The sequence below is a fragment of the Canis aureus genome, chromosome 3 (genome assembly GCF_053574225.1).
Source record: "Canis aureus isolate CA01 chromosome 3, VMU_Caureus_v.1.0, whole genome shotgun sequence".
In the NCBI taxonomy this organism is placed as follows: Eukaryota; Metazoa; Chordata; class Mammalia; order Carnivora; family Canidae; genus Canis; species Canis aureus.
The window spans coordinates 64269976-64288714 of record NC_135613.1 but is presented as its reverse complement, the minus strand read 5'-3'; the positions used below and the strand labels follow the sequence as shown (position 1 = coordinate 64288714).

At 43.4% G+C, this 18739-nt stretch overlaps 1 protein-coding gene across 3 annotated transcripts in view; it reads left to right on the top strand.

The window, feature by feature from the left end:
• The first annotated feature begins 16283 nt into the window (after positions 1–16283).
• Positions 16284–18739, top strand: part of CWF19L2 (CWF19 like cell cycle control factor 2) — a 144466-nt gene continuing 142010 nt past the window's right edge. For all 3 annotated transcript variants that reach the window (XM_077893314.1, XM_077893313.1, XM_077893315.1), the window contains exons 1-2: positions 16284–16440; positions 18443–18553. In XM_077893314.1, the coding sequence (XP_077749440.1) occupies positions 16348–16440; positions 18443–18553 (204 nt within the window). In that variant the 5' untranslated portion in view covers positions 16284–16347. The remainder of the gene's footprint in view (positions 16441–18442; positions 18554–18739) is intronic.

Sequence of the window (18739 nt, the reverse complement as noted above, 5' to 3'; positions counted from 1 at the left end):
ATCAATCAGATCTGCCTTATTAGGGGCTAGCCAACAGTGCAGGTGACACAATTAAATAGTGAAAAGTTTATTGTAGGGATTGATGACGAAAGTGTGGGCCAGGTTAGGGGAAGCTGTCAGAGAGAAGGAGCACCCATGGCTGGCAACAGCTGGGAGCCATAACTTTCTCTAGGCCTGAAGTCACAAGACCAGGGTAGGTGATAGTTTCTGGAACCAGGAGAGGGAGGGCTGCCTGACAGCAGCAGTGTCCTTTGATAGAAGAGCATATACTAATTCATCTATAGCCAAACAGGTAGGGAGTCAGGGGCATAAATAAACCTCATTCTCCTCCCTGTCCAGTCTTCTGCCTGTGTCTCTTGCTGGCTGAACCCAAGAGGAAACCAGAAAGCAAAGGAGCCCAGGGTGCAGTCCATGCAGGGCAGCTTCCTGGGGCACTGAGTATGGGGAGAAAGGTGTGGGGTGGATTTCCCTCGTGCCTGACTAACAACGAACTCCCCTTTGTCTTGAAACCCCCAATTTAATAGTTTCCTACTTTCCTTTCCAAGGAGCTAAAAGGCCTGGATATTGTTTTGAGAGTGGGGAAAATTCTTTTCAGAGAGGAAGACATGGCACTGGATTATATGCCAGTGCCCTGGAGGCTTATCCTTGGTATTATTGTTATAACTGGCCAGACACTTCTCGCCTTCTTAAGAAACCAGAGGATTGGGAAAGGCAAGAGACAGAAGTGTTTTGAGCTCAAAAACCAAGTGGTGCTCTAGAGACTAGAGAGTCTTATTTTAAAATTCAGTTTAAACTAGACACAAGGACATCCAATACAGTGTTCTGTCCTTTCTCTATATAATGCTATATAGGTGAGGGAAGATTCCCTTGAGGCATGAAAAAATTTATTGCCTCCAGTTAGAGAACAACCTTTATAAAAATTCTCCTCGGGAAATGAACGGACCCGAGTCATCCTGGACTACTCAAAGTTCTCAGACAGAAGTCAGGATATTGTTGACATATTTGACCTCTAGAAGAAGTTTCATGCCAAAAGACCAAATGTCAGTTTTTATTCTTGCTGATGCTGAAAAGATGTCTTCTTCAGAATGTCAAGGTTGTTGTGAAATGGTATCACTTAAAATACTGGAAACTCTTCCCACAGAGGCAGGCGGTCCTGTTTCTAATCTAGGCAGAGTGAGTTTTTTTCTTTTTTTTTTTTTTTCCAAGAAGCCATAGAACACTACCCTAATCAACTGAACAGAATGTCAGTGAAGAGTCTCTCATGAGGGAAATTTGGCACGAAAGCTCTGAGCCAAATGAGTTTCTACAAAGCCCTTCTGAAATGAGAAATGCTATAAGTGACCTGTGCTTCCCAGAGGAGGAGCATAAAGCGAGCACACCTGTCATAATTCAGAGGGAGGAGGTTTGCACTGGCCACCAAGTGGACATCTGGTCGACCCACTGTCTGCTGGTCTGGAAGACTGATAGGTGTGGTTTTAAGAAGCAGCTTGCACAGTTACAGAGAAGATGCCCTTGGGCAAAAAGGCTGTGATCTCTACTGGCCCCAAAACTGGTTTTTCCTTCAAGTAATTCTTAATTATTGTTGAATTATTGTTTTACGTGGGTAATATGGTCCTTTGGAGGTTTTCCTACCATCTCCATATGGTGTGTATTCACCTACAGCAATTTTCTCAAAATGGGGCCCCTGAACACCTGTGCAAGGATGCCCTGGTGGTGCCCGATGGAAGTGCAAATTCCTGGACCTGAGCAGGTAGATGAGCCAGAATCTGAGACTAGGACTCAGCGTGTGTGTTTTGACAGGCTCCTAGAGTAACATTTGTGTGCTGCGATGGTAATGAGGATTTGATTCTGTTCCTGTTTGAAATATTTCTGACCCAATCATTAGGCTCAGGAGACCCAGGCTCCAAATGTACCAACTGTGTGAGCTTGGGGGAAAAACTCAGGCTCTCTGAGCCAGAGTTTCTTCATCCATATATTGGGGGTAGTTAAAGCCTCTGTTATAAATAAGAAAGATTGGGGGAGAGATCTGTGGAAGAACTTTATGAACTGCCAAACCCGAAATCAGTTATAGTTGATTAGTTATCACATAAGAGATTGTGTAAGTGAAAAAATTGGTGTAAGAATTTAGAGAAAGTCTGAGCTAGGGGAGCCAGGAAAGAGATTTATGGGAGAGGTGGTGCTCTAGCTGCACTTTGGGAAATGAGTGAAGATTCCCACGGGTGTAAGTGGGCTAATTACAAAGAGGTGAAAGCAGAAATGTATGTACCTCCGTGTTCAGAGTCTGGTTTGGCTTCTCTGCAGAGCATAACCACTTTTAAAAATTCAGAGGTCTGAGCCACCCCGCAGGCCAGTGAAAGAAGGACCTCTGAGAACCAGGCCTAGGCACCGTCAGGGCTTCTAACAGGCAGTCTGGGCTGAGAGGTGCTATTTAAAAAAAAAAAAAAAATATATATATATATATATATATATATATATTTATTTATTTATTTATTTATGAGAGAGAGAGAGAGAGAGAGACAGTAGGAAGGAGAAGCAGGCTCCATGCCAGGAGCCTGATGTGGGGACTCGATCCCAGGACTCCAGGATCGCGCCCTGGGCCAAAGGCAGGCCTAAAACCGCTGAGCCACCCAGGGATCCCCGTGAAAGGTGCTGTTATAAACAGTGATGTCTGCATAGGGGCAAGGGCAGTGGATGGGGCTGGACAGAGAGGATGTGGTAGGAATACAAAGGGCTTCAAGTGCTAGATAAGGAAAGTGGAGCTTACATAACAGGAGCAGCATCCTAGTAGCTTTTGGAGTGATTAAGTTAAAGCAGCAATTCGGGAAGGTTAATTTGGTGGTGGTGTCTAGCTCACGGAGGGTGGGAGGAGGGAAGGCAGAAGGGGTGCAAGGAAACTAATGAGCAGCCAGCAGAGTCGTCTGTGAATGATGTGAAAGAAAGACATAGAAGCCTCTCTTGGCAAAAGTCAAGGTCGGAAAAATGAATTTCTTCTTGAAGGAAGATGTGCAGCCTTAAAGCACCTAGTGCCTGACAGCTAGATTGAAGGTCAAAGAAAACATGTGGACACCAATGTCGAGGTATTTTGGTACCTTTTCACTCTAATAATTGACCTGTGACTGTGGGACCCAGAAAATTTAACAAAAATCCCCTACCCTGGACAAGCAGAGCAGGACTAACTCCATTTTGTGCTACACCTGCCACCTCCTGTGTGACCCACACATAACCTGCTTATGGTTTAAAGCGCTGCCCCACCCTAGTCAAGCCGCTGGGCACACCCTAATTGGAAATCGGCTCATAACAATGTAACCCTGCTTTGTGCCCGCCAAAACTGCGCGCCAATTCTGACCAAAGTAATAGGCCAGCTCAAGTGGATACTATAGGGTAAGGTGTAATTCAATCGGCCACCTGCGTGTGGACCAATGACTGTGCAACTTTCTGCGTATCCCATTGGCCACTGGCCCCTATAAAGCTGCTACGCCTCTTAGTCGCGGGGTCCAAGTCCCTGCTCCGCTGTGTCGGGTACACTTGGACCCAAGCTTGAGATTGTAAATAAACCCTCATGTGTTTGCATCGGTGTTGGCTCCTTGGTGGTTTCTCGGATTCGCAATCTTGGGCACAACAGTGACCTCCTCACTCAGAAAGAAAAGAAAATTCTTCTAGCACTCAGAAACTGATGGTTTACTAGTTTAGTTTTTCCATTCCCTTCCTCCCTGCCTTCCATCCAACAGATTAAAGGACCTTTCATCTCTTAGGCCTTTTAAGTGTTTCAAATATTTCTTAAACATATGCTTCAGAAATGTGAAGATTATAGATGATTTTAAAGGTGAAAATTATAGATGATTTTAAAATATATTTATTAAAAAATGTAAAAACTGGGGCACCTGGATGACTCAGCTGGTTGAGACTCTGACTCTTGGTCATGATCTCAAGGTCCTGGGATGGACCTCGAGAGGCTCTGTACTGTGGGGAGTCTGCTTCTCCCTCTGCCTCTCCCCGCACTTGTGCGTGCTCTCTGTCTCTCTCAAATAAATAAAGAAATCTTTAAAAAAAAGTAAGAAATGTAAGAAAAACTTACTAAGTTTTTCTTTAAGAGGCAGGATATTCAGAGCCTATAAGAATTCATTTGTCTTTGTGGTGTTCAGTGAACAACTTATCACATGGAGGTAAAAAGTGATTTGAAAAGTTTTCCTGAATCTTAATGCAGAAGAGAATTGCCCTTGTTGGTGTCCCTGAGCGAAGTCCAAATAGAGGAAGGAGACACTGGCTCTTGGGAATTTGAGGTACCACCCTCTGTTCCTTCTTTTCACCTCTAGACAGGTAGAGAAGATAACTCCAAAGACTACAATTCATTGCCCTACTGTTGCTGGGAAAACGGATGATTATAGGGGAAGGGTTGGAAAAATAAAAGTAAGATGAAAACAGAGAGGCAGACAAACCCATGAGAGACTCTTAACTCTAGGAAACAAGCAGGGTTGCTTGAGGGGAGATGGGGGTAGAGGGATGGGGTAACTGGGTGACAGGCACTAAGGAGGGCACATGATGTGATGAGCGCTGGGTGTTGTATGCAACTGATGAATCACTAAATTCTACTCCTGAAACTAATAATACAGTATATATGTTGACTAAGTTGAATTTATTTATTTATTTATTTATTTATTTATTTATTTATTTATTTATTTTATGATAGTCACAGAGAGAGAGAGAGAGAGAGAGAGGCAGAGACATAGGCAGAGGGAGAAGCAGGCTCCACGCACCGGGAGCCCAATGTGGGATTCGATCCCGGGTCTCCAGGATCGCGCCCTGGGCCAAAGGCAGGCGCCAAACCGCTGCGCCACCCAGGGATCCCGACTAAGTTGAATTTAAATAAAAAATTTAAAAATAAAATACCCTCAAGACAGATTTCCAAAGACATATTCCTAGGATTGTGGCATCCTATTTTATTGTATATTTTCACTTAAGCTTGAAATTTCCTCTACCAGCACTGTCCAACAGAACTTTTTGTGATGATGCAAATGTTCTATATTTGCACTCTCAAATATAGTAGCCACCACCAGCCAGCCACATGTGGCTACTTAGCACTTGAAATGTGACTGCTCCCACTGAGAAACTGAATTTTTAAGTTTCATTTCATGTTAGTTAATTTTAATAACTGCATGTAGTTATTGGCTACCATACTGGACAGTGCGTTCTAGAAGAAAGAAATGGTTAAGAAATTGTGCCAGAGAACTATTGAAAAGTCCTCTCCCTGCTTCTGTAGCACACAGCATTGGAGAACAATGACCATGTCACTCTTGGTGATGGGGACCAGGGGTGACAAGCATTTGCAATTTCTGTCATTCAGTGAACCGCAGGAGACCAACAGCTGCCAAAGGCTGAGGTGTGTCTATGACCTATAGTTGTTCCTTCTGTGGGACCCAGGAAATTGAACAAAATCCCCTACCCCTGGACAAGCAGAGCAGGACTGACTCTATTTTGGGCTGCACCTGCCTTGTGCTGACCTGCTTATTACTTAGGGCACTGCCCCGCCCTAATCAAAGACCAGGACACACCCTAATCGGAAATCCGGCTCAGTGGACCAGCATGACTGTGCAACTTTCTGCGTATTCCATTGGCCACTGGCCCTATAAAGTTGCTAAGCCTTTTAGTCTTGGGGTCCAAGTCCCTGCTCCGCTGCATCGGGTATACTTGGTCCCAGACTCCAGCTTGTAATAAACCTTCGTGTGATTGCATCGGTGTCGGCTCCTTGGCGGTTTCTCGGATTCGCGATCTTAGGCACAACACTTCATCAGCAGAAGTTTCACTCACATAGAACAGGTCTTCTAAATGTGATTATATTTACAGATTGGAGTTACCAGGGAGTCAGATAGAATACTATATAATACAAAATACAATAGAAAATACTCAAACAAAATTGCTTTTTAGTACATCAAAGTTTTACTCAACCTATTAATGAAAAAACCAGCAGCAAGACAAGTCTGAGGAGTGTCTGAACAACCAGAATTTATAGTCTGTTAGAAAAGCTGAAATAACATTGCTGAAACAAATAAAAAATTGACTAGTTTCCTGCAGGGAAACAAAACGTTTTAAAGTTTTTATTTAGATTCCAGTTAGTTAACATACAGTATAATATTAGTTTCAGGTTACAATGTAGTGATCCAACACTTCCCTATGTCACCCAGTGCTCATCATGGACAGGTGCGCTCCTTTATCCCCAACACTTGTTTCCCTCCTTCTCCCCCACCCCCAACATCTCCTCTGGTGACTAGCAGTGTGTTCTCTGTAGTTCAGAGTCTGTTTCTTAGTATCTTCCTCTCTTTTCCTCTGCTCATTTGTTTTGTTTCTTAAATTCCACATATGAGTGAAATCATAAGGTATTTGCCTTTCTCTGATTGACTTATTTCACTTAGCATCATTCTGTTTAATTCCATCTACAGATGAACATACTTTAAAAGGTGCCATTACCCTACACTGGGCCATGTTTTTTTTTTTTTTTTTTTAAAGATTTTATTTTTTAATTCTTATTTATTTATGATAGTCACAGAGAGAGAGAGAGAGAGAGAGGCAGAGACATAGGCAGAGGGAGAAGCAGGCTCCATGCACCGGGAGCCCGACGTGGGATTCGATCCCGGGTCTCCAGGATCGCGCCCTAGGCCAAAGGCAGGCGCCAAACCGCTGCGCCACCCAGGGATCCCCACCGGGCCATGTTGTACCTCTTACGTCCCTCCACCCCAACCTGCCCTGCTTCAGTGAATGCTGCCTTCTGGGGTGACACTTGTGCATGAAGGCACTTGGATGTCAGTCACAACCTGAGCTCCCAATCTGCGCTGTAACCACCTCGTGTGGACAGAGGTGGGTTGAAGGGAAAATATGCCAAATCCTAGCAAATTGGATGGGGTTTTTAGAGCAGAATCCCTTCTAATGGGTATGGTTATTCTTATTAAATGTACTCCATTTATTTTCTGGAGTGACACAATGGGTTATGCAGGTTTGGGGGAGATGCTGTGGAAAATATTTCCATAAGAAATTAGGCAAAAGGAGAAAAATGCAGATCTTTGAACTTTCCTTTAAGCAGGTCATGATGAAAAGTAAGCTGGAGCTTGAGGAAGGAGGCAGAAGCTGCAGAGAAGTGGTGGCCCTGGAAATTCTATGGTAGAGCCTCCTAGCTAGCATATGGCTATGTTAGCACTGCTGATGTCCTGTCCCTCAGACAGCTGCCTCCTTAGATCACACTTACTGGGGAATGAGCATGTTCACTTTGTGAGATATCTAGTATCTGTTCACTAATGGCACTCCATTAATATAAACTAGTATCAACTGGGGAGTGATAAAAGTTGTTGCAGTTATAGAGCAAGGGGGGGGGTAGTTGGTGCCACCCAGACAGGGCCTCCTACCTGAGGTGGAGGGTGGACTGGTGATTATCATCCACCCAGGTGTGGGACTCAGCCTTGCAGGTCCAGAAACCTCAGTTTTGACCAGGGAGCCAGAGTTGATCAGGACCAGTGGCCTGAGTCTCTGTACCTGAGGTCATAAGAGACTGATCAAGTCCCCTTTGTTCCCATCTAAACTAGGCTTCAATGCAAAAACATTCATTATATGTTCTTACTTGAATTTCCAGACACCCCCTTGTTGAAATTAAATTTCTTAGGAGGTAGAAATAATCCGCAAAAGATGCTTGTGTAATCCATAGAATGACATGGAATTGATGTCCACTAGATGTGTGCCACGTGACGTCTTGGGAATCACAGTGTGAATAATATCACAGCCATGATAAGAATTGCTGAAACATTTCCAAACATCGCATCGCTCTGGTAACTGCGGTGTCAAAGTCTCCTCTGCTTCTCCTCCTGGACGATGTCTGATGGTTGTTCTTAGCCATTTCCTTTTCTAGGCTCCCAGAAACTGTTCCCTTTCTATCACGTGGTTTGTCCTCAGAGGTTTCACCTCTGCTTGAGAAGGGGCATTTATATAAAATGTAATCTGCTTTGACCTGCTGTTGTACATAATCAAGACTGGGCTACAATGGAGATGGAACTAGAAATGTGTTCTCCACTATCTGCTGCTTTGTTAAAATTATACTGAACATCACTGCCTTTACTACTGTGGAAGGCCATAGAAAATAATTTGCAGGGAATTGTGCTGATGTTGAAATCATATTGTCCTGGGTTCTTGTGGAATGGCCCCTCTCTGCATTGCTCACCTGTGAAACGCCTTCCTCCCAGGGTCGTTGCAAGGACTTCAGGAGCTAACGCACATTAAATTGCTTAGCACAGTTCTTGGCATGGGTAACGCATTCAGCAAATGTGAACTTTCCCACTCTGCCTCCTCTTCTCTTTCTTTTTCTTGTCTCTCCCTGTCCTCTCTCAAAGTCTTGATTAACTAACTCTTTTGTTATAAAATTACTTTCACTATGAAGTAAACAACCATAGTGCCGAAACATGTCAACAGTGCAACAGGATGTCACTGAATTAATGTGTTCTCTCCTTTTATTTCTTCCTGTGTGATTCTCCTAGGAGTATTTCATTAGCACAACCATCCATATAGTCAATGCCTCACTTCAAGTCACACCCTACTTCCAGTCCTAATTCTACTATATTCTCTTGCCATGTGATGTCTAAAGTGGTCATGACTGACTCTTCACAGATGTATGGGATTTTTCTATAGTAAGCATGTAATCTAAATGTCTAAGCCAAGACTGACTGGCCTCTGCCACTGACAAAGCTCTTGTGTGATGTATTCTCCTATGATTATAAGGCTCCATACTCAGGAGAAGCAGATTCATTTCAATAAAATTACAAATACAGGGTAACTAGCAAAGTACATCTGCTGGGGAGAATAATGATGATCCAAAGCATTTGTTATTTAGGACAGTGCTCTGTGGGAATATGTCATTACTCTCTCCAATTACTATGGATAATTAAGAGTTGATTGGTACTTAAAACACAATGAACGTTATTCATGGGAAATATAAATTAGTATTTTGTTATTCCCTGCCTTTGTTGCTCACAGGACTAAAAATCCGCTGACTGTAGGCTCAGCTAACCCACATCCTGAACCCATGAAAGCCTTGTGTGGCAAAACAGTGGAAGTCTGGAGCCCACTAAAATGGGTGGGGTGGGTATCTTGACCCCCAGTCACACTTTACACCAGTGTCTCTATTGAGTGGGGAGCATAGGTGAATAGGAGCAGGAGTTGGGAGAAGGGGAGAAGATATGGTCCCCTCCACGGAGAGAAACTGCATCCGTAAAGCACAAGATCAAGGGAATTTAACCAGTTCTGCTCTGACTAGGGCAAAGGTCATCATCTAAGAGGTTTGGGGCAAGGGAAGACAGTGGAGAATCTTAGCTGTCTGGAGGGATCACAATCATTCAGGTTGGGGGATGCTACCCAAATAGTGTGAGGTAACAAAAGCATCCGTGTGGCAGCATGTAACTGACGAAGATGTGATGAAGTCTAAAATAATTATTGTTGACAAGTGCTGAGCACTGATGGTTTGGATGCACTCTTATCAGGTTTAACTGATTTTATGTCTTGGTATTTTAACTTTAATTCTTACCGAGGTTCTGTGACATATATATTATCATTATTCCCATCTCACAGGTGAGGAACCAAGGCATAAAGCAGATTACATCAGCTGGTGGGGTTTGTATTTAACCCAAGAGACTGGCTTCAGGATCTGAGTGTTTGACCATGAGCCAGTTCCATTAAATTTTTGCAGTTGAGGCTGGAAAACAGGGAGTTTTAAATCTGTGTTATTGACTTCAGCATATTGTTGAAAATGACTCTTGGCCTTTTCTTCCTCTGAAGATAGGCAGGCTTATGTTGAAAAAGAATTAAGATCTTCATGGGAGAGTGGCCATATGATATATCATCCAAACTGGGACACTTCCAAGAGTGGAAAGCTATTAATAACTTCACCAGAAAAACTGGACATATGGTCATCCCACTTATAGGCTAAGTTTCAACCTTCGAGACCTGAAGTTCTAGGATGCTGCACACATTACACATGAACACATGTGTGTTACTGTCGTCTTCTCTAGATGAGATGTCTGTATTTTCTGGGCAATCTGAAGGATTTTTGAGGATAATTTTGGCTGTGCCTGCCTTACCCATGGGTGATGGAACTTAATCCCTCCACAGAAACAACCCCATATAGACAGGTTAAGCATTTTCAAACCTTCTCTTATTGAGCAGGTGAGCCAGTGTGTAGAAAAATGTTTTTGATAGATTCTGTATGAACCGATAACTTTTGATTTCCTTCAAGAATTAGTATAAATTCCAAATAAATGAGGTTTGCAAAGAGTGTTTTAAAACCCTAAGTAGGGGATCCCTGGGTGGCCCAGCGGTTTAGTGCCTGCCTTTGGCCCAGGGCGCGATCCTGGCGACCCGGGATCGAATCTCACGTCGGGCTCCCGGTGCATGGAGCCTGCTTCTCCCTCTGCCTATGTCTCTGCCTCTCTCTCTCTCTCTCTCTCTCTGTGTGACTATCATAAATAAAAATAAAAAAATAAAATAAAACCCTAAGTAGATGAATACATTTCATTAGTTAAATCCATCCATTCACTGAATTTGTTGAGCTGCCACGTGACAGGCATTTTACTAGATGCTGGGGATACAGTAGGAAACAAACACACTGACGAAACCAAAAACAAACAACTCCCAAACCCAACCAGCCAGGGTAGTTGTATGTAGAGGTAAGTGATAGTATGAATCTAAAATAGAGGATGTGTGACGGGATAGTGTCAGGATAAGGAGGTTAGACTGTGTGGTCAGGGAAGTTGTCCTAAGGAAGGAACGTTTGATCTGAGATGTTCATGACAAATAAGTGTACAGGCCCTCTGTGGGGGTGGGTGCAGAGAGGAGGCTCTGTGACCCAGGCACAGGGGTCAGGAGGCAGGAGGGAGACAAGGGGTGGCAGCCATGCAGCTCCTGAGCCCTGCACCTGCCACCTGCTCAGACACCAGATTGCAACAGCTGTTCCCTTGAGCATCGGCTGTGTACGGTGAGGACTGGAACCAGGCAGTGTTGGGATCGGGAAGGCTCAGGCCTAGGGCAGAGCAGATCCCAGACATGAACGTGGTGTGGGCCTGTGGGCTGCTCTGATCTTCCCCAAAGAGTGTCAGGTGGCCTTCCCCTGCCTGGCTTGACAGGGTAGGGGAACAGGAGTGGCAATAAAGGAGTATTAAAAATCTAGTCTCTTACTTCCTATTATGCCCATTTCCTGTGAATCTTTCAGTAGAAGAGACATTTCTTTCTCAATAGTAAAATGACCGACAGAGACTCCAGGTCACTGTGTAAGCCATACCAGAGTGGGCAGAGAATATTCTGTAGCAGGCTCTCCTGGCTGCCTGTGGGACTGGGTGGGCAGGTGCTGCAGCCTCTCCCTTCGGCCCTGCCCTGGCTGTATACCCTGACCTGAGAGCACCAAGCAGCCTGCAGCCTCCCTCATCCAGTGGATCAAATCACACAGACTTCGAGAGGCCCTTGTTGTTTTGGGTTGTGACCTACTCTGCAGTTTAAAAGATGGAATTCACAGCCTAGAAAACTGAAAACCACACGGCTTCTGGCAAACTCTTCGATATTATCAGACCTGAGGTGCGCTGTCCCAGCTATCCCCGAGTTAGCTAGAGGCACAAAGGAGAAGGAACTGGTTTACCCCAATCTTCCTTAATCCACATCTGTAGGCCAGCTGAAGAAGCGGAGGCTGAAACCCAGCCTCCTGTGCAGAGAACTATCTACTGGGGATGTAAAGAAGACAAAGGAGTGCCCCAGGCAGGAGATAACCTCACACCCGGGGCATCCCTCCTCAGGTGATGGAAACTCCTTTTGCACCCAGGCTTGAGCAGCAAGAGAACTTCACCTCTGTAGAATTTTCAAGGAAGAAGCCCAGGGGGAGAGTCAAGTGTCAGCATGCCGTTCAAAGAAGCAGGATTCTGGGCAGCCCCGGTGGCGCAGCGGTTTCGGGATGCCTGCAGCCCAGGGCATGATCCTGGAGACCCTGGATTGAGTCCCACGTCAGGCTCTCTGTGTGATGCCTGCTTCTCCCTCTGCCTGTGTCTCTGCCTCTCTATCTCTCTGTGTCTCTCATGAATGAATAAATAAAATCTTAAAAAAAAGCAGGATTCTTCCCAAGTTGCTACGTTAGAAAAATGGATTATTCTAATTCACTCCTAGCTAATTTCTTACATGTAGGGGCAGTCTGTCTACCTTTTTTCCTCACCCCACCCCCGACAGGGTCATGTTCTCTTGTGCCTCTGTACATTTAGTTAACTGTGCTCTCTGCCCAGAAGTCACTTCCACCTCATGCCCTTTATTCCGCTTTTACAAGGGTTTCAAGATTCAGTTTAGGATTAGTGCCTATAGGAAGCCTTTCTAGAAGTCTCAACACTGACTTGGGAGCATCCCTTACTCCCACCCCACCACTTGCAGTCCTAATCACCCTGGGGATGCCTCTATGAGAGCTACCACAGGTCTTGAAATTTCACAAATGTGTATTTGTGGTAGGTACTGTATTAGGCACTGAAGCGAAAGTGGACTAAAATCCCTGCTCTAATAGAACTTCTTTTTGGTGGGGGAAAACAGGCCATAAATGAATGAATATATTCTTGTAATAGGATACTATGCAGCTGTAAAAAGGAATCAGAAAGAGATGTATATCTCGCTCTATGATCTCCAGGATGTATTACTCTTACTCGTCTAGTATATTCTGGATTTGTTTGATCACTTCCATGTAACGTCACTTAACTTATTTCTCTAGCTCCTGTGTTTTCTTTTTTTTCTTTTTTTTTTGCTCCTGTGTTTTCAATCAACTCATTAGATCTAGAAGTTGGATTGAATACATTGGTTGGTTGGTTGGTTTTTTTGGTAAAAAAAATGCCTTGTTAGCAATGTACTTCCTATTGTGTCACATCATAAGGTATATGATTATCTGGTATGTTTCACTTGTGCTTATAGCTTTAGAACAAAATCAAAGGTTAACCAAAGGCGAATAAAAATGATTACCTATAAAGGAGTAAGGGAACAGGGGTATAATTAAGACCTGAGTGTGTCTTGTTGAAACTATATAAATATTTACATAATTTAGAAAGAGTGTTCCAGGCTGCAAGACTAACATGTGCAAATGACCCGAGACAGGCACATTCTGGTTCCTTTGAGAGAGATGGAGATCAATGTGTAATTTATGGTTTACTTACTTGCCTGCCCTGCTAGACTGTAAGCTTTTGAAGACAGGACCAATGGCTTTCATCTTGGTATAGTGCCTCTCATATAGTGGGTGTTTGATACATATTTGTTGAATAAATGAGCATCAATAAAGCACTTTTGGGATCTCATTGCCATAAAGTCACAAATCTAATTTTCATCAGTGTTCTCTGATGAATCAGGGGAAGCTTAGAAAGTCTATAAAATAGGATAACTGAGGCAAAATAAAAATATCAGCACGCTATTAAAGATCTTCAGTGTACATGGAAACCCACAAACCACACTGGTCCTTCGAGTGTAACGCTTCAGAGCCATCTTTCTTTTTATTAGGTATGACTGTGTTTTATTATTACAACTGTTTAAAGGAAACAGTTTATTTTTTTAAAAGATTTTATTTATTTATTCATGATAGACATACACACAGAGAGGCAGAGGGAGAAGCAGGCTCCATGCATGGAGCCTGATGTGGGACTCGATCCCGGGACTCCAGGATCATGCCTGGACCAAAGGCAGGCGCCAAACTGTTGAGCCATCTAGGGATCCCTAAAGGAAACAGTTTAATAAAAACAAAACATAAATACCTTATAAATAAGATAAAAATAAATGAAAAATTTAAAATAAATAAAATTATGTGCCCTCCTTAATGCTCATCACCCAATTAAAGAGGGCATGTGGTTGTGATGAGCACTGGGTGTTACACACAACTGATAAATTACTGAACACTACATCTGAAACTAATGATGTACTATAGGTTGGCTAATTGAATTCAAATAAAAAATAAAGCAAAATTAAAATGATAAAGACATAATAAATCAATACTTTTAAATAAGCAAGTCATTAAAAAGTGTAAATAATTTAAATACATAAATAAACTCATTTATTTTCCAGATGAGAATAAAATGAAGATCTCAGTCCTCTACTATCTCTATCCATGTGTGTATCCATGTGCATCATCTCTACGTGTCTGCCTATTTTAGAGTGGAGTCAGGTGGGATTCATGGGTCACTGCTCTTCCTTCAGTTTATCTTTGCCTGTGTCAAGGCACCCACCTAATGCATAAAATACATGCAGAATAAAGTAAGGGAACATTTTGTTGGCCTCTGAGGGGTTGGAGATGCATAGTTAGAGGCTTTGATAAGTAAGTCAGGAGGTCATGAGCAAGTCTTATCTAAATCACTTGGGAAGGATGGTTATTTATAGTAAGCCTTTTCCTGGAACACAAAATGGTAGGCGAATTCCTACCCCTGAACACCTAAAAACGACTGTCTTTAGGAGCACAGGGCTCAGGTAAAGCTTAAAATTGTCAAAGCCAAGATCTGGGCACTAGATATGGTCATTAACATTGGGGTGTTGCCATTTCCAGGACCTCTTAATGAACAGAGCTAGTGGAACATATTATAAAGAAATAAAGATACAGATCTAGATACACACACAAGTCTATTTCTGTATCAACCTATATGTATTAAAGACGTGAGTAGTTACAGATTCTTCCAATTCCAAGTCAACCACAGCGTTCCTTCATGTTTGCTTCATTTCCATATTTGAAACTTGGTTCTCCAACAGGGATAAACCTAATATATTAGCTTCTTTGTTCAATCACCCAGGATGTAACCAGCATCTGTTGCCGTCATGGCTCCCCTCCTGGCAAGGGTGTCCTCCTCACCCCTCTGAAGCCCCAACATTCTGTGCTAGGTTCTCCCACTCAGGCGCCCTACTGCAGGGATGCACTTCCCACCCTGCTGGGGCCCTGATGCCTGGTCCCAGCTGTCCCTCTGCCACAAGAGCACCCTTCTCAATGCTCAGAGAACTCCTCCCTGCGCCCCTGGGCACAGGCACACCTTGCTCACACCTGCTAGATGACTCCAGGGCTGACTTATACAGTAAGGGAATGAAAAGGAGCGGGATTGGAAGAGAAAGATGACCTAACAAGGCTGATGCCAATTTGGTGTCCTTTCTCCTAAAACTTAATCCATCTTCATTCATTCTGTTACACAACACACACAAATTCTATTTTTATTATTGTTATTTTAGTTCAGTTTACAAATGATATTTATTTAAAAGATTTATTCATGAGAGACAGAGGCAGACATAGGCAGATGCCTACAAATGATATTTTAATTTTTATTTCATGGATTATATGAACAGCTAACATGAAAATGGTTTAAAAACACTACATAAACATTAAGTCATGGAAGAAAGCATTTATTTTTGTCTTCAGTAACTGATCTTTTAGAGATTTATCTGCAGGTGTTTGATTATTGATGCCATACTTATTTAGATTTACAAAAAATAAAAAACTGAAACAACAAAAATTAAAAGGATTGAATCCATCTTTCTGCCTGAATGCTCCAGATATTTTTTTTCCCCTTTAAGCACCTGGGCGGCTCATCGGTTGAGCTTCTGCCTTTAGCTCAGGTCGCGATCCCGGGGTCCTGGGATCGAGTCCCTCATCAGGCTCCCCACAGGGAGCCTGCTTCTCCCTCTGCCTATGTCTCTGCCTCTCTCTGTGTGTCTCTCACGAATAAATAAGATCTTAAAAAAAAAAAAAAAAATCCCCAACAGTTTTACAAGAAAAGGTCTCCCTGTTGGCTGTCCTGGGTTGATTTCCCGAAGCTCACAGCGCGTAACTTTCTGTATGTAGTAGGTCTAGGGCTACTTTTTATTGAGAGTTCTCTGGACTTGCAGCAAAGCCCGGGACTTCAGATCACTGGACTTCCCCGCCCCCGGGACATCCCTCCAGCACAGGGACCTCTGCCCAGAAGGGCACTCGGCTAGCAGAGTTCCAGATGTAGGGTCTGAACAGTTCCACCGGCTGCTAACGCCTAGATTTTGCGAAGAAACAGATGAGAATGCCGTTGCTATCATGCAAAACAAATTGCTAAGCGTCCACTGACACGACTTCGGTGGCGGGAGAGGCCGGCTGACGAAGGAGGCGCAGCCCCTCCGCTTGCTCTGCAAAGTTTCCCCTGAAACTTGGGGTTGGCGTCATCACCCGAGCCCTAAGTGCCACTCACCTCCGCGCATGCTCTCTAGGTGGACCAGTGCCCCTCCTACCCGCCTTCCAGGCGGAAGTCTCCTTTTGTTTATTAAATTACGACAGTCGTAAACTGAGATTTTTGTGACGGCTTCCTTGTTTTTACGACAACAACCATGGCGGCTGCCGGTGGTAGATTTGAAAGTGCGAGGACTATCGAAGAACGTAGAGAACAGACCAAGATGGCCAGGGCTGAGGTGTTACGTCAGGTATCTCCGTTTTGGGGCTTTGGAAGTCGTTTAGAATCGTCGGAGTGGACGGTTCCTGGGAGCTAGGCCTCTGGCTCTGCTCCTTCACCCCCTCTTTTCGCCACCTCCGTGTCTCATCTTATCTGGCTGAGGGTCTCCCTTTGGGATGCCCGAAAAGTCTTGGCTATTTCCTGCCTTCCTAGATTCGTTGACAGTCTTCTTCTGCTCATTCTCTTTTTAGGGAGACCTGTTTCTTTCTGGAGTTTCCTTTTAAATTTATCCATTCTTGATATTTCCATTATTTGATCACCGTGGCTGCGCGCTTTTGAGGGACGCCACCACTAATGACTCTGCCAGCGCATTTGACAGCCTCGGTTCTCGCTCCTCTTGTGTCTGAAATAAAGATTGCCATTTTCAGAAACATACGTGAGGCACATTGGAATAGGTCGGCCGTTTCCCTCTCTTGTCTTTTATTGGTATTATTTTGGGGAAAGTAAACTGTATTATCTGATAAGATGTAGAAGTGTGGCAATGAGGGGGAAAGTTGTAGCTGGAGAGCAACCTAGGTACAAGTGAATGTTTTTGTTTTTGTTTGTTTTAAGATGTTAGAGTTTTAAATAAATGCGGATGAGAAAGGAGCTGGTAGAGGAGGGGGCCTAGTGAGGTGTGCATAATGACTATGGTCAGATTTTAGAGGCAAGGGTGGGCAATTGGTTTTGGACAGGTGAAAGGTTGGTATTGTTATCTGATTTCAGGATATGTAACATATATGCATAATAAATATTCTTCATCCTTTTTGGTATTTTATTTTATTTTATTTTTTTTGTTTTTATAAATTTTTATTTATTATTTATGATCGTCACAGAGAGAGAGAGAGGCAGAGACATAGGCAGAGGGAGAAGCAGGCTCCATGCACCGGGAGCCCGACGTGGGATTCGATCCCGGGTCTCCAGGATCACGCCCTGGGCCAAAGGCAGGCGCCAAACCGCTGCGCCACCCAGGGATCCCCTTTTTGGTATTTTAAGCAATTTTTGGAGAGAGTATGGTTTGTAAGCAAAGTTGTTGTTGTTTTTTTTTTTTTTGACTCTTTAAGATTTTATTTAATTATTCATGAGAGACACAGAGGGAGACAGAGACATAGGCAGAAGGAGAAGCAGGTTCCCTGCAGGGAGCCCAGTGTGGGACTGGATCCCAGGACCCAGGGATCATGACCTGAGTCAAAAGCAGATGCTCAACCACTGAGCCACCCAGGCGCCCCTGTAAGCTAACTTTTATTTTTTTATTTAAGATTTATTTATTTATTTATTCAGAGAGAGAGAGAGAGGCAGAGACACAGACAGAGGGAGAAGCAGGCTCCTTGCAGGAAGCCCAACATGGGACTCGATCCCCGTTCTCCAGGATCACACCTCGGGCTGCAGGCTGCGCTAAACCGCTCTGCCACCGGGGCTGCCCTAAGCTAACTCTTACAGTACAGATATGCATAGAGTTAGGGAAGGACCAAAACCAACTTTAGACTTTAGAGAGAGAATGAAAAGGCAGAAGCAGCCTTCTAGAAAGAACTTTATTTGACTGTTGTTGAAAGATGAATATAAATTAGCAATATGATCATTTGCTTTTAGAAAGATGATTCTTCCTGATGCATTTTGGGAGCTTGGGTGGAAACATGTGGGCATTGCAGATGGAAGGCATGATCAGTCTCCTGACAGTTGTAGGTCTCAGGCAGTAGTAGTAGGATGGTGAAGGAAAAAAGAAATTTGAGTCCTATTTAAGGTAGGGAGCTTAGAGAGAGGAGAGGGTCTACTCTAGTTCCAAAGATTCTGTCCTTGATTCACTAGAGATTGTTAATGTGGAAGGATAGTTTTGTATTGTTTTTAATCTTTCCTACACTTTGGTAAAAGCAAATTCCTGGCAAGGGATGGACAATGACTGAGGAGACCTTATATGAAAGTGGAAAATTGTTTTATTTTACTTTTGTGAAAAACAATTGGATCACTTGTGAATTTTTATTTTTTTGTTGTTTCAGGCTAAAGCCAATTTTGAAAAGGAAGAAAGGCGTAGAGAACTTAAACGACTTCGGGGTGAGGATACATGGATGCTACCTGATGTCAATGAACGAATTGAACAGTTCTCACAGGTCAATACTAAGAGGTTCACTTGATATAACAGATCTGTCTTTTTTTATACTTAATCAAGTTAATATTGTAAGAACAATTTCATATACTATTTTCGATAGTTACAGGATGAATATCCCATAGTTGGCATTACTGACTAGATTTATCTCTCTGGCAGAAAAAATATACTTTAATATTTTGGACATTAT